The sequence below is a fragment of the Monocercomonoides exilis genome (genome assembly GCF_001643675.1).
Source record: "Monocercomonoides exilis strain PA203 chromosome Unknown scaffold25-1336746, whole genome shotgun sequence".
NCBI lineage: Eukaryota > Preaxostyla > Oxymonadida > Polymastigidae > Monocercomonoides > Monocercomonoides exilis.
The window spans coordinates 113,301-138,025 of record NW_027150570.1 but is presented as its reverse complement, the minus strand read 5'-3'; the positions used below and the strand labels follow the sequence as shown (position 1 = coordinate 138,025).

The 24,725-nt window shown below is 33.8% G+C and overlaps 5 protein-coding genes across 5 annotated transcripts; 1 reads left to right on the top strand and 4 right to left on the bottom strand.

Annotated features, from left to right (window-relative positions):
• Positions 1–8,178: 8,178 nt before the first annotated feature.
• Positions 8,179–8,523, bottom strand: MONOS_12451c2 (uncharacterized protein; the record flags this gene model as incomplete). Its single annotated transcript, XM_067865072.1, has 1 exon — positions 8,179–8,523. The coding sequence occupies one exon, from the start codon at positions 8,521–8,523 to the stop codon at positions 8,179–8,181; it is 345 nt and encodes a 114-aa protein (XP_067726490.1).
• Positions 8,524–14,566: 6,043 nt separating this feature from the next.
• Positions 14,567–15,505, bottom strand: MONOS_12454c2 (uncharacterized protein; the record flags this gene model as incomplete). Its single annotated transcript, XM_067865076.1, has 1 exon — positions 14,567–15,505. One exon carries the CDS (start codon positions 15,503–15,505, stop codon positions 14,567–14,569), a length of 939 nt encoding a protein of 312 aa, XP_067726489.1.
• Positions 15,506–15,787: 282 nt separating this feature from the next.
• Positions 15,788–16,234, bottom strand: MONOS_12455c2 (uncharacterized protein; the record flags this gene model as incomplete). Its single annotated transcript, XM_067865078.1, has 1 exon — positions 15,788–16,234. One exon carries the CDS (start codon positions 16,232–16,234, stop codon positions 15,788–15,790), a length of 447 nt encoding a protein of 148 aa, XP_067726488.1.
• Positions 16,235–18,783: 2,549 nt separating this feature from the next.
• MONOS_12456 (putative DDE superfamily endonuclease) lies at positions 18,784–19,557 on the bottom strand (the record flags this gene model as incomplete). The annotated part of the gene is made up of 3 exons (XM_067865079.1): positions 18,784–18,928; positions 19,016–19,185; positions 19,234–19,557. 3 exons carry the CDS (start codon positions 19,555–19,557, stop codon positions 18,784–18,786), a joined length of 639 nt encoding a protein of 212 aa, XP_067726487.1.
• Positions 19,558–20,964: 1,407 nt separating this feature from the next.
• MONOS_17633 (uncharacterized protein) lies at positions 20,965–21,327 on the top strand (the record flags this gene model as incomplete). Its single annotated transcript, XM_067870571.1, has 1 exon — positions 20,965–21,327. One exon carries the CDS (start codon positions 20,965–20,967, stop codon positions 21,325–21,327), a length of 363 nt encoding a protein of 120 aa, XP_067726486.1.
• Between the last annotated feature and the right edge of the window lie 3,398 nt (positions 21,328–24,725).

The window sequence follows — 24,725 nt, the reverse complement described above, 5'->3', positions numbered from 1 at the left end:
CGGAATATCCCATTCCTGATTGAGAGATGGATGTGATGGCAGTAAGTGACTGATGAACTGGTGGAGGAGGAATTAGAACCTTCTCTCCAACTGGGGACCATCCGTATTTTCTGACGCATTCCACATTCCAGGATGTTTCATCTATATAAAATATCATTGCACCATCCATTTGATATTCGTTGAGTTTTTCGATGAATTTTATACGGAGAATTTTATTTTCTTCTGAATTAGCTGCGGATTCTCTCTTTGTTATCCTTTTGAAGGAAAAAATAGGATATTTTTGGGTATCTTTATTTTTTTCTGTAAGAATACGGTATATTGTTGATTTCCCAATCGGGCTTCCATGATTTGATAATTCAGAAGCAATTTTCCTCACTGTATTCAAAGGATTCTGCTTCATTTTTTCCCGAACAATTGATTGATATTGTTCGTTTTCGACCTTTTTCTTTCTCCCTTTTTGATGTAATGGAAGTGTAATGTCTATTCCCGCCTTTAATTTCGATAAGTACCTAGCTGTTGCAATTGTTGTATATGTGCACTCATTCGCGTACCATGTTTCGCTCTTCTCCTGACCATGGATTTGAAAAAGATTAGATAATTTCCTTTTTTTTGCATCAGTTGCATTGGTATAAGGATTTTTCATTTTTTGATTCTCATGAATTTCAACATTTCTCAGATCTTCTATTTTCTTTCTTCTTTCTTCCTCTGCTCTCATTGATGCTCTCATTTTTATGGTTTGATGAATTCGTTCTTCCAAAGGATGAACAACAGGTAATAAAACTGCACTAACTCTGAATTCTGAAATTGTTGGAACTGATTCTATTATTTTCTTTTTCTTTTCAACTGTTCTGGCATCCAATAATTGAATATTTTCCATGTTGTGAAAATGTTTATGATGACGAAAGGCGAATGTGGGAAATTTAATTTTTATTTATTGCGGGATGCTCAACATTAAAAAAGGACAGATCAACATTTATTTGGGACAGACTGTGTCATAAAAAATTCCGACGTTTGATCAAAAATATTTTTCATTAAGTGTTGCCCAAAAAAGAAGATTGAAAGTGTCATTCAAGAAAAAATATTGCTTTATATTAAGTTATAATAATATGTTATGTGATTTTTCTCAGAAATAAATTGTTTTTATTTTTGATTTAGAAAAAATTATTTATTTGGTCTAAAAAAATAACGGAACATCAATAAACAGAACAAAACCTAAGTTAACTTGTTCAAAAACATGATAATAATAATTAATTACACACAATAAATCAATATCTTTCGTGAATATTTGTTATATGATGTTATTGCAAAGAAATTGCAAAATTGATAAAGAAGATCTACAAACATTTGTTTTTGACTAATAAATTTCAACGGTTTTAACAACGAATTCACATTAATCCTTTCCAGCTGTTATTTTTCCACCAAATGCATCGTTTTCCCTTCCTTCTGAAAATTAAATATTCTTGCTTTCTCCTCAATTCCATCTTTCTCAATTCAAGGCGCTCTGTATTTCTTCAAAGAATATCATCTCCTATTTCATTCTAAATTCCTTCATCAAGCACACTTTCCATATAAATTCTTTCTCCAAACTCCATCGTTATCCTGCATTACGAGATGTCCCCTTTCATTTATTTTCATTCATTTCCTCTGGCTACCCTGAAAATGAAACAAAAACATTCAACAGATAAATGTTCATATATAGAAAAATATATAATGCCAAACTGCCCTTCGACTGCTTTTTGCCAAGCAACCTCATTTCCATATCCATCATCATTCAAAATAAATCAATCTCTTCATTTCAGCCTCAGAATGGTCAAATTGTAGCATTGAATGCTTCTCCACAAAATATATCGTGTAACTCACTGGAGTGTCTTTTCAGCCTGTACACATCGTGGTGGATGTCCAGAGGGGTTTTTTCTTTTCAGCCGTGATCGATCTTATTAAAAATTGTCTCTACCATCAAAAGCAGTATTTGATGTTAATCTCATCAACACCAGGCACAGGAGGGATACGGTGCAGAGGGAAGATGGAAGTCTATTTTTTGTAATAGGGGGTAGAAGATGAGTTTATTTAAAGGGGTTTAGATTCGAGAGGGGTTTTTGATTGATTGAAATTTGGAGACAAAGGGATGGAGAAGAGTGGATCTTGATTTGGAGAAGATAATACAGTAAATATGTAGAGAAGTTGTTGGGAATGATGAAGAAGGTGATTATTGTTGATTGGTGAAATGGATTTTGAAGAGAAAGAAAATAGGTCAAAAGCAGGAAAGAAGAAGAATATTCTGAAGTGTTTGATTGGAAGAGAGGTATTTTTATTTTCGAGAGGAGAAGATATTTTGGAATAGACAGGGAAAGATGAAGAAAAGGAAGGGATTGATATTTTCTGAGAAGTTCATGAGCTGAATGGAAGAGGGGAATGGAAAGGAGTGGAAATTGAGTGATATCTTCATTTTTCATTATTGAAGCGAAAGGAGAGAAAGTCACAGAAAGAGAACAAATGACTTTGAGGGAATCCGACTTCATTGACTGATAACTGAACATCTACCAGAAATTTTGCAATTTCGATTATTGTTTTCTTGTGAAGTTAACTTGTTTTATACGTCATTGCATTCATTCGATAACATCATATGAAGTCAAGTAATCTTCTTCAGAAATATCATTCGACAAATTTCATATTTCTCAATCATCTCATCTCCGCATTCTCACTCATTTTCTCCCTCCTTTCCAATATCTTCTTCTTCAAATTTCAAACTTCTAAAAAGTCTTCTCCTTTCCCATCAACAAAACCTTATTCATCTCGTTGTTGTCGACTTCGTTTCTTCTTCAATTGTTTCTTATTAGACATTTCTTCTGACTTCGTGAAGGATCAAACCATAGACATTTTGATGCATATAAGCTGTTCATTTGGCAGATTGGTTGCAAGCTCCTAAATTTTGTCATTCAGTTTGCTTTCTCACAACAGCAACATCATTGCAATCAAATCCTTGTGCGGTTCAAAAGGATGATCATTTGAGCTGCTTTCCTCTTCTTCATCGGTACATCTAACTATGCTTCAGGAGCTAGTTCTTCTTTGTTCACAAGCTCTCCTGTATCAGGTGAACGGAAATGAGAAGAGAAATGAGAGTGTGAAGGGGAAGGGGCTGCCAGCTCATCGCAATAATCCACTCACTTCATGACACCGATTAGAAGTAAAGAGAAAGGAGTGCAAGTTCAAATGGAAAAGGCAAAGAAGGAGGATTTCAGAAGCAAATTGAGTGCAGAGCAGAGGAAAGGTGGACAGCATGAAGATCCAAAGACAAAGAGGAGGACGAATGAGAATGGTGAGTTTTGCACATCTCAAATTAACGCTTTCAATACAAGACATACAAAGGCAGCAATAGAAAAAGAGGAAAGGGTAAGGAGAAGAGAAAGATGAGGAAGATGAAGAATTGGTGAATACAACGAAGGAGCTCAAAAAAAAGAAGAAGATAAAATGGTGTTCATGTTGAGCTGGTCCTCACACACAAGGAAATCAAAGCACTATGTCTCGGCTCCATTCTATCCTGCACTCACCTTCGCAGCTGACTCCATAGATTGCCTCATCATCAAAGCTTTGCAGCACAGATCTTGCAATCATTCGTGATGCTCACAGCCTGAAGAACACATGCAGCTCACTCGCTTTTACAAAAGACAGCACAAAACAGACACGGTGCAACACTGTCAAGGGAACGCAGAAAAGCAGCCATATCTTAGTCGCCAATCCCCATTTTTAATCTCATTGCAGTTTTCTGGTTTCAAAATTGTATTTGAAAGAGGGCAAATTCAATTCCTCAACATTTTGAACCTTCTCTTTCATTCTTTTCATTTTATTCTTCTCCATCTTTTTCACCTTCTGCAAGCTCTTCTTCTTCTTCTCCAAAACCGCAACTTATATCATAACCTGAATTCTCTCTGAGTGTCTGTGCCAATGTTACAACAAATCGAACAGAACTTGTCGACAAATCATGAGGAGTAGAGAAGTGCTGCCCAAACTGCTTTGAGAATGAATATGGGCCAGAACAGTTGAAAGTGAAGTGAAATGATAAAGTATTCAGTACATGTCAAACTCCACAAGAGTGGGAAGAACAAGGCGTGCCACTGTTGAATTGTTGCTGATAATGAGAGCCGAAGGAAGAGAGAGAATTGGTAAGATTTAAAAGAAGAGAAGTGAACAGTTTTGAACATCGAAATGAGTCGCTTGTAAATCAAATGATAAAATAGCCATATGGCGAAATGAGTGCAATGGTAGAGGGAGAGAGAGTCAAATGAAGTGGAAGCTAAAACAAAAGAAAAAGATGAGCAAGAGAAAGAGGAAGAAGATGATGAAAAGGGGGAAGAAATTGGATTTACGAAAAAAGAATGAGGGCTGTGTCAAATTCAACGTTGATTTCGGCACCTGAGCTGCAAGAGAAAGAACTTTGGAAGAGCTTACAGATTGTGAAAGGAGAATAAGACGAGTTTGATAAAAATGAGAAAGAAGAGGAAGGATATTCAAGAAGGGGAGAGGAAGCCGCATTTGTTAAATTTGAACTCATTGAAACAGAATTTGCTAGGAGAAACACAATTAACCCAAAGACTGAAAGATTGATCGAAAACAAAAGAAAAAATAGAAAAGTGGATGATGCAAGAAAAGAAGTGAGTATTTTTTTAAGAAGAAGAGGAAGATAGTTAGCGGGGGAGTTAATAGAAGTTAGGCGAGTGGACGAGCTTGTAAAGATGCAGAAAAGTGGAATGAATCCGAGTTTTTGATGAGAGATTATTTGCCTGTTTGTGGTGATGTTATGGCAGTGTATGAAGAGGAGGAAGATACAGAAGCTTTATGAAAGCTGGGAAAAACAACGAATTCTTTATTTACAAGAAGATGAAGCAAATGGAAAGGAAGCGAAACATTGAGCAGAGGCTGAGCTAGCGCTTGTTAAGAAGACGCAAAGAAACATGGTTTTGATTCTAAAGGAAAAGAGGAAGAAAATAGAATGGATATGGAAGAAATGAGAAGAATTCTTGAAAGACAGAGGAATTGTGGTGGAAGAGCCAAGGACTTTGTATAAATCAGCGGTCTTAACTTCTTCAGCCGTTGAAAAGATCTCCCTTTTCGTCAACTTTGAATTGGAGATGGGTTTTTTGTGAAATCATATGCAAAACGCTCTGTATGCCAATATTCGCAGTATTCTCGCTCTTTTCAAACGCATTCTGACAAAATTTACTCAGCATCCAGAAAAATATCTGATAAAAGCTGATATTCTTCTTTATTCAAGCAATTAACCGAATTTACTCTTCCTCCTTTACCAAACACTTTCTTCATTGCTTTTTTTATTTTGCTCTTCTCTGACAATGTCCTCTCAATTCTGGGTCCAATAATCACCATTCCAACTCCCATGCTCTCTCCAATCATTCCTTTCTCTTCTTCTTTCACAACATCCTTCCCACTTCTTCCTTCATCTTTGGCCATCAAGAGCACCAATACTCCGATAAAACAGCTCATGCAATTTTATGCACCTTATGTCCTGCACCTTCTTTTAAAGCCTAATCGCTTTGTGCACACTCTCGCATTTCTCATTTTACAATTCGCAAAACAATTATTCTATGAAATGAACATATTATATACACCATATTTGCAAAGAATCAATCCAGTAATATTAACAACCCAACATTTCAATTGCTGAATGCTTTTGTTCTTTCGTTACCTGCAATAGAATTATTCTTTTGAATGATGCTTCTCATGAGGAGAATAATGGCTCTTCCTCAGAAGCAAGACGAGACTCGAACACAAAACACATATCTCTTCTGAGTCTTTCTCATTCACCTACTTTCTCGTTCACTCAGAACAGGCTAAACTTTGTGAAAAGAAAAACGTTTTCAAAGAGGAGATTTGCAGGAGCTGCTGGAGTTATCGAGCATTGCAGTGATAAGAATTATGAAAAAGTGCAAAAAGGAGTATCTGACAATATCAAAGTCATATTCGAAAGAAGATTTGGATGAGGAAGAGTGGAAAGGGAAGGAAGAAGAGCTAAGGATATAGAAGAAAGTTGTTTGATCTATGGATCTGGAAAAGAGAAAGAGATGCTATGATAAAGTTTGATATTGTTTTTAATGTAATTTGATAATCTTTAATTTCGTTTAACGTTTGATGAAGCCGTTGAGCAATATGGCTGTTTTGAAAACTTGGTGACTTCATTTCAAATGAAGAAAAAGAAAACTCATTTATTTTCACAGAATATTTAAATTTTCGAAGATTTTGCAATATTTCCCAGATCTTTCAATATTTTTTCTTTTATGGCCTCTGTTTTACAGGATTAGAACTTTTATTATATCTTTCTGATGAATTTGTTGGATAAACTTTAATCATTTTTGGTTTTTTTTTTCAAACATGATCAATAATTTGTTTTATACTCTTAAGATAAAAAGGTCTTTTCTTTTTTCTTTCTTTTTTTTGGTGAATGGGAACAAAACGTACTATTCAAAAAATAACACAAAGAAAGTTTTATTTCCAAAAAAAAGCGAGATTAAATGAATACAAAGCAATCAATAAAATTGTAATATTCATTTTCGACTCAAAATTCAAGTGATAAATAATCGCCTTTTTCATCAAAAAATCTGTGATCAAACCCTAATAATATTATTTCTCATAATTTCTAATTAGGTTTAAAAGAGGCCATTGGTTTCAATGCCTTCACAACAAGTGAATTAGGGTATAATAAAAATTAAAATATAAACCTAAATAACTGATTAGGGTTTTGTCTATCAAAAATGATAAAAAATCATGTGTTTTGTTGATTAAGAATTTCAAAAATGGGTCACCAACGTAATTTTTCGAATTAGACGAAATTTACCAGTAAAAATATCCCACATGGACTTATTACTTATTTTGATAACAAGTATTCATGTTTTTAAAAACATTTTGAACAGTACGTTTTGTTCCCACTTACCTTTTTTTTTTGAATATATATGAACGAAACAAACCAATATCATGATAAAAAAAAAAACCAAACACTTAATTAATAAAAATTTTGTTCAATGATCAAAATGAACCACAATTATATTTCTTTTTCATTTTTTGATCTTTTTTTATGATTTCAAAAAAAATCACCCATTTGCGCATGAAGGTCAACAGGATGATCCCCCGTCTAATGAGAGGAGGCATCTTAGAAGAAGGTTAAGAATGTGAATGATTGAAACAACAGAGAAATCCATTTATAATCCAATGAATTTTGTGAAGAAGTTGATAAGTTTTAAATGATGGTGTTGATGAATGCAAGATCGTATAAGGCAAGATGACTCCACAAGAAGGCAATAATCCCAAATTACAATTATTGTGGCAAATATTCTGTAATTAATCAATTAAGCTGCATTTCTTCAAAGACATTTGTCTTCTTTTTTAAATTTCCTCTCCTTTCTCTTCAATAACAAAAAATGTTAATAACTCTCAATTTCCTTTCTTTTTCATTTCTATCTTCAAAAAATCTTCTCTCCTTTTTTTCTATTCTCAAAAAATATCTATCTTTCATCTGAACATTTCAAAATATTCATCTTCTTTCCCGCTTTTACCCTCTTTTCTTTCTTTTCAAAATCCATTTTCACCATCACCAATAAATGCTTCTTTTCCATCTCCAATCACTTCTCTATATATTTTCCACATTATCTTCTATTAATCACCGCTTGCTTTTCCGCATCCCTTTGTCTCAGAATTTCTTTCATTCAAAAGTACCTCTCGAAATATTTACGTTCAAAAATATACTCAACTCCTACCCCCAGCCACAAATAATCCACTTTCATCCCTTTTCTGCCCTATATCCCTCGTATGCCTGGTGTCGGTGAGATAAACGAGATATATTTCTTTTGGTGGTTGATAGTATTATTAATCAAAGCACGTGTTCTTTGATTCAAAAGAAAACATTTTCTCACTTCCTTCTCTTCTGTTTTGAGAGATCGTCACTAATGGGGAAGTCACGATCACTGATGTTCCAACATTAACAGAACCATCCATTAACGGATAACTTGTTCCTGCTTTTTCTGATAATTCATCAGGAAGAACATCAACTGATAACTTTCCCCTTTCATCCAATCCTGCATATCCATTTGCTTTTCCTTTAAATGTTGTTTTTTCATATCCTTCCAACTCAATTCCAGTTAAATCTATCATGTCTTCTGATATTGTAAAATATGATTATGCAATTTTTCCATTATTGTCAAGAGGAACATATCCATTCGCTTGTCCTTTATTCTCAATCTTCTCGCAGATTTCAACGATATTATCAATCTGAACTGCTTTATAGTACTCGTTAAGTCCACCCACACTGACTTCACTTATGTCACACTCAATTTTCTTTAACGCTGTTCCATCCCACCAGTAATCAGGAACGTTATTTCCTTTAATAAGTATAAATTGTCCTTTCACGAGATTTCCTTTGTTCACATCGATCCAAGTTTGCATCTCTGAAGCTGAATCAAACACTAAATTTCTTGTGCCTGTCTGTCTGAGCTGTCTCTGATAAATATCTGATGTTTGCATTTTCAATGATATTAAAAAAACTAAAATTAATCGTTTTAACTGTTTATAAAGATAATGTTAAAAACACTTGTGAAAGTCCCTCCAAAAAGATACATTAACCAATTGAAGGTGGAATTGACAGATTCAGACACTCAAACCACTAATCAAAACACTGAGAGTAATAATGAAGAAAACATTAATGAAAGAAATCTTTTTTATTCCAATGAAAATAGTATGCCTATTCCAATTTCTGTAACAGCAAATTTAACCAAATCAACACATACTTCAACTCCATCGATGTCTAATACTATTAACGTAAATGTGGCAGCTGGAAACACAGATTCAACAAAGGAGGCAGCTTCTAGAAGAAGCAGTCAGCAAGAGCGAGAACAATCAATTCCTGAACGGATCTCTGATCCTCGAGGGGACTTTGTCCCCGAAGCACATCCTTCACAAACAGAATCTTTCGATAATTTCACTGCTCATCCTTCCGTTCCATTTGAACCATCAGCGCCCTCTTTATCAACACATCCTTATCCATTGTGTTCATCACAAAGTACCTGAAACAGTTCGCAGTTCTCATTTCGAGAATCAATAACTATTAATCCTGATGATGAAAACAGATTAAAAGATAAATATATCGAGTTACTCATTAATGTGATCAATTCTCCGAAAAAAGTACTCAAGAGTTGCATTGAACCCAGCAAAATGATTATTCTTCCTGTTGATGAATTATTAATATTGATTGCATTATTGTCAGGAGTCAACGATGTTGAAATCATTATTGAAGAACAAGCAGTGTCGCGTTCAGGAAAAGTGAAGTTCATTAAAGATATCTCTCGAATATTAGTTGGTGGATTGGATCTTCAAATAAAATATAATCACATTTACAACAGACTGTTAGGTTATCATGTCTCTCTTGTTCACACATTCTTGAATGACACGAAAGAAAAATAAATGAATATATATTTTTATTATAAAACAATTTCGATATATCGAATTTGAGTCATCAATATTATTTATGACGCTGTTATTTCTCTTTTAGGACTCAGAGAACGTATTACTGTTAATACTTGTTCAATTTCAGATTCTTCAAATGAATAAGGAAGTTTCATATTTAATTTTTGAGTTATCACTTGTCTGATATTCATGCTTGCTGGAAATTCAAATTGATATATATACTCTAATGATCTTGAAGTATCAGCTGATAACCTAAATTGTTCATCAGATATTTTCACTATCGACAGCTTTTTAACACAATTGGTGTCAGGAACTGATGTGTTGGATATGTATTCTTTTTGAACAGTCACTGTCTGTTTGAGTTCTTCTATTATTTTACGTTGTTCTTCAATAATACTTTTTGTAACTGTATCAAACGACTCTCCTGTTGCTTGTGTGCGTTCATTAATTGCGTCCATTATTTCAGAGATTATAATTAAATATCTTGGAGATGCCCATATCGCAATTGCGTTTATTAAACGTGGATGAACATAAGTTCCTCTAAAATCATTAGAATACGACTTGTGTAGATCATATCTTGCGTCGGGTAATTTTTTACCCGACGAATCTGAAGAGCTGTTTTGAATAATTTTCTGCTTGTTAAATTCATCCAATAGATCTTTACACATATGAGATTTAAAGAACGTTTTAACCTGTTTTGTACGACCTTCTCGTTTGTTTATATCCTTTACTAACTTCGATGCATTTACATATTTATCTTTCAGTCTGATCAAGATTTCGAAAGAGTTGTATGTTCCTTTAATAAATTCTTCGTTATTATAAATTATACACTCGGTTGTAACTGTCATTTTTATAGAAGATAAAAAATTCGAAAAAATAAAATTAACGATAATTTTTATTTGTATCAATAATTCACATTAAATGAATTCTATTGACATCATTTTTTGACATCAAAACAACCGATTTCATAGTCAAAAATGATACGGAGCAAGTGACTTCCTCTATCTTGCTCCAGCTTGCTCCATGTCGATTTTGTATATAAGAAGTACTGATTTCAGTCTCAATATTGATCAATCTTGCATCAAAAACTGTATAAGACCGGAGCAAGTGGAGCGGAGCAAGTTGTAAAATCGTTGTCTCTAAAAATAGCGGACATACGGACATATTGGACACTGATGTTTTATTGATTAATGTTTTCATCTTCTTTTATGATAATATATATTAATCTTCGTTTGACTCCATCTGTACACATTATTGTATTAATGTCATAATCGAAAATTCTTTTGAGTCTTTCATTAAATGTTCCAATTTTGTTCATTGTTGATGGAAGTTTGTTTAGTGAACAATATTGCGTGTAGTTCTTGTATAAATCAATTGCATTAAATCCCTTGATACCATCTGCTTTTCTTTCATAGGAAAGATTTTTATTATATTGTTCTTCAGTGAATTCTTCTAACCATATATCGAAAGAGTATTCATATGATTGATGTATTCTGTTAAAGAAAACTAGCATTGTGAATCTGGAATATGGTTTGATTGTTGTATTCTTTTCAATATCTTCTGATTCTCTTATGTATTTGACATAAGAGAAGATGAAATCTTCATTATTAATCCAACTCCACAATTGTTTCCACATCTCCACCGCATCTTCTCTTGTCGAAAGTATTCTTTCGATGGGATACAAACGTCTTTGCACTGCTTCATCACTATATATCCCAGCAAATGATGAATTATTAGTTGAGAAATCACAATCGAAATAGAGAGTTATGTTTTCATCATCTCTAGCCATCGATCTTGTTGACAGCATGTCATTATCAAGGATTTTGAAGTCTTCAACAACAACTTTTCCATCCTTTATGCGTGGAAGTTCGTCGAATTGAATCTGTAATTTATTTTCAAGAAGAGATTTTGTTTGCTCTTTTCCCAATTGACTGAATCTAACATTAACAGATGAGAATTCATTGCCGTACACTTTTGTCCTTAATGAAGTAAGAAAACCTTTTCCTTCTCCACCCCTTTCACCATAACATCCCAATGATATTTTTGTTCGCTTATAATTGTTTCTAAATCTCCATTGATCTCGTCCAAGATTGAAATAGAAAGCAACTTCATCAGCATATGTAGTTTTCAGAAAATCAATCATCGTTTTGACTTCATTATTCAGATATACTGTTGGATCTCTCATTCTGAATGTGTTGAAAATGTTTGGCAAATCTGAGACAGGAGCAACCTCATCATATACAGTGAAGTTTTTGAATTGCTCGACGAATAACTGCTTTAATGTGATAGTTGATACACCGTATGGAATGATAAAACGTTTCAATTGATTCTCAAACCATTCAGCATCTCTTACGAAATAAATATTGGTTTCCATTCGCGCAATAACGTCAGTTCCTTTGACAAGTTTCGCAAATGTTCGTAATAGATGTTGTTTAATATCTGGTATTGACATCTTCGTAACATTCCTAATGAGATAGTTATATGTTTCTGTGCACCTCTCAAATTCAATAACTTCTTTTAATAATTTGAGTTTTCATCAGTTTCATTTTCTTAATCTCAGGATCAACAGTGTTTTGATAAAATTCTGGACACCAGATTTTGACGATCTTTTGTGAAGCATAAGGAGTTGATTTCTTGTTCGAACATTTCTCTCATGTTCGATCCCAATTCATATCAGCATTTGCTGTAAATTAATTATTGTTTTTATCTCTTGATAGTATGCATCGATGTCTTCATCTTGTACTGATTCAATATTAATGAGACTGTTAACGGCACAAAATAATGGGAACAACGATAATTCTTTATCAATACTGAAATGACAATAATTATGTATTGAAACATTTGTGAATCCACAGACAAGTACTTCAGCAAACTCTTTCGACATTAAATTGATTCCATCAGTTGTTAGATGTTTGTTTGTATCGTCATTTGATGAATCATATCGAATATCAATACCAAATATGTTGAGAATGTCTTCCAGTGATGAAAGATTCGATTTGTCAAGGTAGTTATTCAAGTCAATATATTTTTTTATCACTTTAGAATCTCCTTTGACTCTTTCACGTATTCTGGTCTCAGCTTGTTCGATGAATTGATTGATTGCAGAATCATCATATCGACTAGTTAAATCACTCTCTTCTTCTGCTTTCTTTGTCAATTTCTCAGGAATATATTTTGTTGCATTCTTGCTCTCTTCTTCAGTGTACTTTATTATTTCTGTATCAGCTTGAACAAGAAATCGTCGATTTCCATTAACACAAGCAAACACATCTATCTCAAAGTCGGAACACTTGAAGACTTTTGTTTGTGAATCAGTCTTTAATGGATATTCATCTCTGTCACAGTATATGTGCAATCCACCATTTCCTGTCTGCACTAATCCGACATTTTCTGGCAATCTCAAAAGAATTGATTGTCTGATTCTCTCTTTTCTTTCTTCGTCAACTGCTTTATTGATGTCGATATCGACAACAGCTAGATTATCAATTTTTCTAATATCAATATAATGTCCAGTGTTCTGTCCTGTTTCATTAACTGTTTCATCAGCAGTTTTGTTCTTGAATTCTCGAGACACTTTCTTGTAATTATATAATGGTTTCTGATATCCTTTTATTCTTTCACCGATTGTCTTCTTTTTCATCATTTCTTTTCTTATTCTCCGTTTCTGTTCTTCTTGCACAAACATCTCTTCAATTTCTGGATCTTCATGAACCATTAACGCAGGATTCTTTCTTAACAGTTTTGAGTTTATGTCCAAAAAGTTTTGCATATGTCTTTTAGTGGAAATAAAAAAAGTTATTTTTTTGAAATTAAGCTTATTTTCTTGTTTTCTTATAATAATGACCAATATGTCCGTATGGCCACTATTTTCAGAGACAACGATTTTACAACTTGCTCCGCTCCACTTGCTCCGGTCTTATACCGTTTTTGATGCAAGATTGATTAATATTGAGACTGAAATCAGTACTTCTTATATGAAAAAACAACATGACACATGTTGGCACATGCAAAACTTAGTCACTTGTGCCGAATCATTTTTGACTATGAAATCGACTGTTTTGATATCATTTTTTGGGGATACTGGAATTCCAGCATCCCTAATAAAAGATATGAGATGATAGAATCGTTAATGTTTTTATTATCGTATTGGCCGATTTGGCCGTTAGGTCACTGATTTTATAGAAAGTTAAATGACCCGGTGCACTGACATTCTTTTTTGATATTTCTTTTGTGAATAGTTTGTGTTTATTAAACATAAATGAAAAAATATGACTAATATAGGAATAAATAATGAGAACAGTTTAGATATATTTTTGATTTAATATTCCAACATGTATTTCATTACGAATTTAACATAAGACATATCCAAAGGAGTTTCATCAAAATTTTTGAGCCAAACTCTGAAGTAATTTTGTTGAAAAACTGTTGATATTTATCTCTCTCTTGAAATTCATTGCAATACCTAACAAGTGAATCATTATCTTTATCTTCATGGATGAAATCCCCATGTAATGAAATGTGTTTCGGCTCTTCAAGTGCAATAGTATTTATTAAATTTGAAGATTCAGTGTTGTTTTATTCAATTTTTCGGATCATTTTGCACCATATAACATGAAATTATCTTTTGTGTTTTGAATTTATTAACGCTTTTGGAAGATTAGTGATTAAAGTTGATGTTGTGTGATATCTTTTAACAAGCAAACCGATATGATAATTAATATCTATTTTCGACGAAATCGCTGGATGCACTTTATGTGCAGTCATTTTCTGAAAATTAAAATCCCAATGCATTTCAAAAATGAAATTATACATACATCGATTCAGGTGTTGGAAGTCTTGGAGGATCTTCATTTTTTATTGCTGCTGTTAATAATAAACACTGGAATATTTGGACAATTGTTGATATTATTAATGTAGTACAAAGGACAATTTCATTTTTCATTTATGTATTTGTAATGATTGACTATTTCATTATTGATAAAAATAAAAAATATATTTATAATTGGTTGGTTTATTCTTCTAATTCTCCAGCAGGAGTATATCCTAACGCTCTTAATACATCTTCTGCAGTATGATCTTTAACATATTGAACATTTAATCCATCTTAAAGACTAAAAATCCAAAATGATTGTTGAACCATGTTGAATAGAGGAGCAGGGGGATGTCTTGCATTTTGAGTGAGATCATCTCTAACGTTGTAATTAGTATCTGTTTCTCCACTGTAAATGGGAGTTCCTCTGAGTTCAACAGAAACAGGAGTATTTCCAGTGTGAATTCCATCAAAACAGATTCCAGTTCCACCACTTCTCTCACACTGTGTTGTGAACATGAATGACGTATCATCAGTTGTTGGAAAGAAGACTTCAGAAGCATTATTTTTGACACTTGTGAGACTCTCTTCATACTCCTCAGTTGCAGGGAATAAAGAATCAAGATCTGAAGCATTAAACATCATCTGGAAAAACGTTGCATCTGTAGTATTTAAAGGCTTTTCCGGGAATCGTCTATCACCGATGTAGAGTTGGAGCTCTTTATATTGAGGGTTATCAAATGTTGTCCAATGACGAGTATCTTTTTGGAATGGAGTAACTGTTGACATAACATGATTAAAGCATAAGTTGTCATGGCACTGTTGAAATCCTGAAGGAGTAGGAGCACTTCCTAATCTTTTTGTCTCAATTCTTTGTGAAGGAACAACAAATGGATGAGAAGAGAAGTATTCAACAAGATTTGTTAAACACTGAGAAGACACATTATATCCCGCAATAGAGATCTTACAGTCTTTCGTCTGGCAGAATGTGACTGTAGGAGTGAACTCAGGAATAATAGTTTCATAATTGAATCCATCAACAGTTCCTTCAGCAGTTAAGTCATAATTGAATACAAACTGACGTGAAGGACAGTTTATTTGTGTGAACTTCTTTGCATACTCAAAACATGAATCAGGAGTAGCAAGGATCATCTTCATTATGCTATCGTAGTTTTGTCCTTGTGAAGATTTGAAGTAGTTTCTTCGTTTTCCTACAGTTTTGATCATGGACATTTTTGGAGATACTCGACAGTAAACAAGTGCTTCAGGTATTATGGTGTATTTCAATTTCAAATCTCCGAATAAACGATTAGGATAATCAATAAATCCTGATAACAGAAGAATATCATCAAGAGGAATGGATATTGGAATATCAATATCAAGATAAGATCCTGCTTTAATTAGTGTTATCGGAACGTAGACTCCACAAGCAGAATTATCATATTTGTGCACATTATCATATAAAGAGTGTATATGTTTTCGATTATCTTTCTCAGTTTTTGGCTTGATTGTGTTTTATTTAAATGATTCAATAGTTGCATTGGGCTGACGAGTCGAATCAATAATCTTATCTTCTCCATGAACAACACAATAATCTGAGATAATATTAGATCCTGATCTCAGTCCGATGAACATAAATTGAGACTCAAGCGGTTTCTTTCCTGCTTGTGAGATCTCATTATCGCGTGTAACAAGATCATGAGAGAAATTGATTCTTGCAGTAATGACTGTAGTGATAAATAAATCGTGAATTTGTGTGACATTCACATTTGCGTTAGTCATAGATATGTTTATTTCATGAGTGTAATCCAAAGGAAGTTTTTCATCAGGAATAGCTTCTGAAATTGAATAATAGTGTCTTCCATCGTTGATTGCAGTCATTTTTGAATAAGTTTTTAATGCAGCCTCAATATTTCCAACAGGCTGTAACCCAAGTGCTTTTGTAACATGCAGATTTGACATTTCGTACTTTGAAGAAGATAAAAACTTGAAGAATATAATTTTTAATCGCTATCAAAATATGTCAGCTGGAATTTGGATCAAAATGAAAAACTTTTTTCTCGAATACATTTAATACAGTGAAAAATGGTATTAAATGGGTGAACGATAAGGTAGTGAAGCCTCTTATTCGACCTGTATTGAATACTGTATCACCATTCCTTCCTGGTCCTGGAAAACTAATTAATAACGTTTTCAACACAGTAAGTGATTTTGCAGATAATGCTCTAGGAAACAGAAGCAGAAACATCTCTTACGATCTGCAAAATTCTAATAATTCGGGAGCATTAAACAGATCAGGAGTAATGAATCGAGCAACATCGAGTACATCAGATATTCTAAAGCAAGGATTGCTTAACAGAAGAATTCAACTTTTAAAATAAAATTATTAATTGAATCCACAAAAATATTTTTCACTTTATGTTATTATTTATTTTTGTATTTATAATTTGTTTAGAATTGTTCTTCTTCAACATCCATCTTTTTAGTAATTGCTGAAGATAAAGAAGACGAAGAAGCTGATGACGATAAACTTGAGCCTTGATTAGATTTGATCAATATTTCAATAAAAGGATTCTGAAGATCCGGATTTGTATTAATTAATGGCACAAAATTTGTCAAAGGATTTAGAGAAGTGAATATCATTTTCGCAACTTGAATCGTTGTTAAAGCATATCTTTTAATGAGAACATCGAAATCGTCATCAGTTAATCGAGAGAAGAATGCTTTCCAATACTTCCTGCGCTTTGATATCACATTTTCTTTATCGATAAACATATTGTAAATACCGATATATGGATTGATAGCCATCATCATATCATAAATCAAACACTGTCTGTATATTACAGAATTAATTTTTGTTAGATGCTGACTGTAGGTGAATTTCTTATTTTCACATAATTTTCTCACATCATCACTTGTGTCGAAACTTAATTGAAACCTCTCAAGGATCTGTGAAACTACTCTCTTTTTGAAATCAATATCCATTCTGTCAACTTGTCCTTTATGAAGATTCTTCAAATAATCAACATATTTGTTCTCACGTCTGTCATTCAAGTTTGGATATTTATCAATATACAGTCGGTGCCAAAGCCGATCCTTGGTGCGAAACCCGAACCAAGAGAGAGAGAGAGAGAGAGAGAGAGAGAATGCAATCATTTTTCGAAGTTGTAAAAAGTATTTCTTGAATAAAAGATAAAATATATATAACAATTCGTTGAAACCAGGTATTTGGCAAAATATATAGTAATTTTCAAATGAAATAATTAACAAAGAAAATTCATTTTGTGTTTGTTTTATTATTGGTATGGTCAAAAAATAATTGATATGAAGCAATTCTTTAAAAAGAAAACTTCTTGTTAGTTCTTCAAAATGGTGTGAAGGCTAGAGTTTTATTCTGCAGTTGAATTTTGAGTAGTATGTTTCTCTAATGCGTTTCTCTTTCGTATTAAATGAAGGAGAAATTTCTCTGGGAGGGTGATCAAAATCTCTGTTATCATTTTTTGAAGTTGATTTCACTTCTTTTTCATCGTCTTTTAGTATTTCAATCATTCTCTTTGCTTTTTTTCTCGATAACTTTTTTTCCTTTGCTGGTTCTTTATTTAACATTTCATTAAGTTCTTACCTACTATGTTTGTTCTTTCGTTTCATTTCAGAAGAAGATAAAGTTGGTTTTCAAATTTTCATCAGCTGTTTTTGAAGATAATGTAAATGCTCTTTTGTTGATTCAATTTGTTTCATTAGCTCTGAATCATCCATCTCTTTTGCTTCTTCTGATGATTTTTCTTCAGTGGAGTTTTCGTCTGTGGAAAATTTTATTGTTGAATTTATACTGTGATCATCGATAAATGTTGAGCGATTTTTTATTATTTCAGAATCGTGGAAAGATGAATGTTTTGAAGATTGTAAAGAAGATAATTGTTTATCGCTATGAGGAGAAAAATTCCCAAACAACTCTTCTCTCCAATCTTGCGAAGAAACTGAAGTATTAGAATTGCATTTGTGATTTTGGATGTGGGATCTAGATATGCGATCCAAGACTGTGGCAGCTGCAACAGGCCAGACGCCTGCTTTTATGAACGCTGCTTTAATAGTCGAAGGCATTACCGCAGCAGCAACTGCTTCAGGGAGTGTGTCTGCAAGGGAAGATCTGTAGGAATGAATCGAAAACGGAACAGGAACGTGAAATTTATTGAAAAGAGTTGTTTTCAAACGAGAAAAGATGCACGAGTCGCACTGTTGTAATAGATGGGTCATATTTGGTGGAAAACACTTCAAAATGATATCGTGTTTCTCTGCAAAATCTGCAACAGAATTGTCTGAATGAGTTCCATGATTATCCATTAGGAACAGGGCTTTATGCGTCGATGTTGGTTTAACTTTAGAGACAATCGCAGGTATCCAAAAATTGATCATGATGTTTTTAAATATTTCTTTAGTTATCCAACCGGATGAAGAAGGAAGAACTTTGATGTCGAACGCAGAAAGAGATGAAAATTTTTGTGGCAAACTTTTCATGGGCCAAAGAAGAAATCGTTGAAGTGAAGAACCATCTGCACAGACACACAGACACAAAGTTGAATTAGGAACTTTTGGAGGAGCTGTTGAAGCAGGCGGAATTTGATTTTTAAACAAACAACCAGTTTTCTTGTGCTTTCACTTAAATTCAACGAAGATTCATCAAAATTAAATATACTCGATGAATCAATGTTATTCCTGCTAATAACTTCAGACAATTCTCCAAACCATTGTCTCACATTCTCTGGCGATTGTGCTGCTATTTTTGATAACTCAATAGGTCTCGATACTGCTGCATGTATAATTTCACTTCTTTTTAAAAGCTTGTATGCGAACTTTTCGTTGAGTTTTTTTGGTTCTTTATTTTCACCACACTCTTTTTCAAGAATATCCGCACACTAAGAAAAAAATTTCTGAAAAGAAAAAAAATAAAAAATAAATCAAACCATGTTCTGGACATCGTGCACTTTAATTGTTTCTTTTTCTGATAATTTGACAAGGACTTGATTTTCAATTATATCGAGCTGGCGCGCGTTAATTGTTAGAGGATGCCCATCCACTCCAACATCTCTTCCTTCCTTCTCCGCTTTAACACCTCTGAACCAAGCACCTTTGGAAATAATATTTTCGCCAACAACAGTTTGCCATTTCAGTGAATGATCACGGCGTATAGCAAATATCTTTTTGGTTGTTGAATGAATGGAACGATATTTGCTGGATGCGAGTTCGCGATGAAGTTGAAGAGGAGAAAGATATGTTGAGTTTCTCATGACATATGGGGTATGATCAAATGAACAATCATTGAAACTTTTGATTAGTGATGTATTTGTTAATTTTTTTATGTTAATAATATGTTTTAATTCGCAACAAAACAAATATAAATATATGGAATTATTTCTTTTTGTTGTGAACACAAAAAATGAAAGATTCATTGATTACAAAAACATCAGCCAAAATAATGAATTGAGTTCTTGTTATTTCTTTTAATTGATTAATGATTATTCCAGATGCAACTGCCTTGGAAATATCTTCAAAAAATTCAATATAGAGATAATTTTACAGAAATGAACAAGATCAATGTTTATGCAAGGATCGAATTTCGCACCAAGGATCGGCTTTGGCACCGACTGTAATTACTCATAAGTTTTCTTCTCTTGCGCTCATTTCCTGTTGTATATCCATCAACAGCATATATATCACTATTAGGAGTTTTCCAAATGATCTTATCGGGAGTATCAGGGTTGTTATCATGATCTATTAAATCGAAACTCCAATCTTTTCCTTCTTTCCAAAGTTTATTTCGTTTCAGATAGTTTTTCCCTGACTGTTCACTCATGAGATCTTTAAAATATCGTATTTCCTGTTGTTGATCAAGTATAATATGTTTCAATTCATCCATTCCAAGTTTTTCTTTTGGACCACCTGCATGTGACTTTTTTCTATTGGTGGGATCTGATGAAAATAGTGAAATTCCTTTTTTTGGTAACTCAAGCAGATTTGGACTGTTTGACATCAGTAGTTCTTATATACAAGATAAAAATGTTTTTATCAGATTGAAATACTAAATAATTATCATTATGAAAAGTTGACAGATTCTAAAAGAAATCAACTCGAGATCCTTAGAGACAATCGTGAATAGAAGAAACAGAGATGCAGAATTAGATATCACGCATGAGATTCAATCAGATAAACATCCAGATCTGTTTTTCAAACGCAATTCTGTTAATTTGCTTGTAGGAGGAAGAGGAAATAGAAAAACATATAGTGTTTTGAAAGAACAAGCTAAAGTGAGTGCATTAGATGAATTATATCAAGAATATGATGTCACTCCTGAGTTGCATTTTGGAGGCAATTCATTATTTGTGTATGTGTCTGACAAGAGTTGTGATCAAATATTTGAGAGGATGAAGAAATTTATTGAATTTCCAATAGTGCAAGAGAGATATAATGAAGCTTTAAAAACACTAACTGATATCAGTAATGCCAAAGAACTATATCGTGACATACGCAATAGAAAACAACAGGATGATTCAGTTGTGAATGCTGTATTAGAGACACTGCATATAGAAGACTTTTTCTCAACCTGTTCATCACACAGCAGTTTTATTTGATGATTGCATGGAGATGTTCAAAAGAAAGATGGAATATTAAGATTACTGTTTGAGAATAGACAGCCTATGATCACATACTTCTTATGCTTACAAGATCCAAAAGGAATATGCTCAGAAGTGAAAGCTAATTTGGACACTCTGTGGATATTTGGAGGATTCTCCAAATTGAAGTTCAATCATGTATATTATCAGTTGCAGACTAATCAAGATCGTGATACTCTATGGGAAGGCTACAAAAATTTAAGTCGAAGAGACATCATGCACTTCTCATATGATGATGACGGGACAAAAATAAAGACTATTATTAGTGCTAAAAAGGATGACCCCCGACAGGGAAGAAACGAAGTTTCCGGACACTTTGTGTCTTCAGAACTAAGCGATAAGAACAGAAGAACAGCTATCAACGTGAGATATGTTAGAAATATTTAAAGAATTCTATTATTTTTCAAAGTTTCCACAACGATTTCCATTTGTTTGGACAAAATATTGATTGTATAAATAATTTCAGAATCGTTCGACAAATTTCAAAACAAGAAATTATTTGCAGATTTCTTTAGTGATATCCTGTTATTGAGTTTAGTGATTCTATATCCTTCTATGTGATATTGCTTATTGAGTTTTCATGTGGATAGCTTATTCATCTCTTCTTCATTATCTGTTAGATATTCTTTGAACTCCTGAACTGTTTCAAATGTTTTAATATCAGGTGAAAAAGGTTCAATTATTGTTATATCTGGTAATTCTTTTTTAACAATTTTAGCTGTTTTTGACATCTTTTGAAAGAAGATAAAAATAAAAATCACAAACGTTTTATTTACTAATGATATTCATTACTGTTTTATATCTTTATTTTCATCAGTGCTATCTGGTATGTTCTTTTTTAAATCTTTTTCATCACGAAGTGCCGGGAACAGCAAACTGTTTTCACAATATTTTCTATAAGCCTCTTCAATAGAAATGTATTTAGCATTATTGAGAATTGTTTGGACCTCTTTTAAAGTGTCTTCACTTTCGAACATGTGTTTTGAAAGCATTTTTATGACAGTTTGTTGAATTGAATGTGAATGCTTTTTAAAGAACTCATTTTGTAATTTGTATCTTTCTTGACTTTTTCTTATTTGCTGCAGTTGTTTTGCTTTTGCCTCTTCTTCTGATTCATATAACTTTTTTCTTCCCATTGAATTTTAAAATGAATGAAAAAATATTTAAATTATTTTTTTATCAAATTATTATTGCAACTTGAATCGATAAAGATAATGATTCACTTTTATTTTAGATAGAAAATAAATGAACTGAAATTATTTAAAACAGTAAATATTTTAGATCACACTAAAGTGTGTGAAAAAGCACCTCATTCTTCAAATGTATATGCTTTATTCAAGTTGAAATTTATGAATTTTCTAATGAGATGAAATTTTGAGCCATAATGTGAGTGATTTGGGCCACATTTTTAAATGTGGGTTTAATTACTCGCATTATATAGCAGTCGCCTGAACGAATGAATGAAGAGGAAGAAGAAGATGATGATAAAGATGAGGAGGAGGAGGAAGAAACATGTTATGATTGAAATCTCTAAAAGAGAATTTATGCAAAAAGCCAAAGACAACGTTGGGAATGAAAAATTGACAGAGATTCCATGATGCAAGAAGAAAAATTATAATTATCAAAGAAAAAAGAATGAGAGAAATCAATGAAGCATTGAATATAATCGAATGAGAAAACAAGATGTTTGATAAGAACACTGAAAGAAAATTATTGAACAATTTGCTTTCAATACGATTGAATACGATTAGGAAGCCCAAAAATGATGAATGAATAAAGTCTGGAAGGGAAAATACTGAAAACGGACTTCAAACATTTTCGAGAGGTTTGTTGTTATTCTTTTGATTTTCGAAATGATTCTTTTTCACATTCAGGATATTTAAAGAATTGGAGATCGTACGACAAAGAAGAAGATAATCAGAAAGTGATGAAAAAGGAGAATGAAAAAAGAACCAATTATGGAGAAGGCTCAGACGCTATTTATTTCATTGATACCTGACACTCAGCTGTTGAGAAGAATAGTTTCAGAGGAAGGATGATTTAAATGAGCAAAGGAAAGTTAAAGTTGAAAATGAGGAAAAGGCAATTAATTAAAGAAGTTTTGCAATATGTTATTATTTAACATAGATTAAAGAGGAAAGATTGAGTTGAATGAATGACAGTATTGATGTAGATTGTGCTATCTATCCAAATAACATGCCCAAACTCACTTCTATCTCACTTCCACAGCTGCTGACGAGATCCTTTGCCACTCTTCCTTAAGATTCTCTTTCTGACAATGATCCATTTTCATCAAACTTGTTCCAATCAACCTCCTCTTTTTTTCCTTTTTCTGTGCAATAGAAAAACACAGATTGCAGGGATGAAGAAGACATCCGTTGAATTTAATAGCCATCCTGCTAGGTGGTTTTCTTATTTCCAAACTCGAAAGAGCAGAAACGAAATGCCTGAAAAGGGGCTAAGATGATATACAGTTCCAATTAAGTTTCTCTTTTTGGAAGCCCCATAAAAGTCACACGCAACATGTTATTGCTTCATCAGAGCAAGGAAATGAATAGAACGACAGCGTTGTGGCAGACGGAATTGAAGCAAGAGAAATAGTTATTACGAATAGCTGAGCCGTTATTTGTGAATCAGAAGGGATAGGCACATACGCCTCCAGCGACTCTGTCAAAAATCACAATATGAACATTCCATTTATAGACACTTTCTTGTGAGTCAGATGCAGTTCACAATCGAGATTTATTGCGGTTGTGAAGCACATCCATTAATTGAGCAGGCATCGAAAATGACTGAAGAGCTATGTGAGAACAAGGATTCAAGCCCAAGGGCAGAGGGAGCTCCTCTCTGGGAGATGGTGCAGTTTGCGAGATAGACTAGATCCGTGCTGCTATTACACTTGAACGTGCTGATTTGGAGTTCGATGAGCGAGATGTCAGTGAAGATGGAACGCATCACGCTGAAGGAACTTATTGACAGATTTAACACTGGAAGAAGAGAATCACAAAACTGAAACCTCCAACTGTGAGATCTTCTTCGATGAGGAACTTAACGTTGTAGCTGATGACATTGTTGAAACACGAGCAGAGGTGACAGCACAGATGGTGGAGAAGTTGGCATGGGAGAAAGAGGAATGAAAGGAGAAGTGCCGGTGGGTGAGGATGCAGGTGTTGAGAAAGGCAACAACATCAGCGTGTTTGCGAAGGCGAAATGAGCAGGAATATTTCTTAAAGAGAAAAATATGATTCGAATGTTGGAAAAACAACATTAACTTTTGATAAAGAGTACGACGGTGGAGAGGGATGCACAGGGGGTCATGCATGGAGCTAACATGGAGGGAAGAGGAGCCGGTATCCTGGTCGACAAGCATCTGGTGAGCGCTATCGAAGGTGATAAAGGGGGAGGAGTTCGACAACATGGTCGGTGTCGGTCGGAGGTGTGGGATGTTTCGGAGATGGTGAATGAGGAAAGGGTGAGCGGAGTGAGTCTGAGGGAAAGGGCGTGAGGGATGGTCGTGCAGAGAGCAGCTTGAATCCGCAGCGCTCGTCGATGGCACTGAGGTAGGTGTTGGGCATATTCCAGTTGAAATGTGCTGCATCTTCCTCTGAGCTCGTCGAGGGCAAACTGCCTGGAGGCATCCACCTCCCCCAAGAACACACCGTAATACAAGCCATGGGCCTGTGCCTAGCTTCACCACCTCCTCTGGCCTCGCTGCGATCTTTACACATCCCCCGCCTTCGCTCCCCTTCTCCCCACCCCTGCAATCTTTTCACACCTGCTGCACT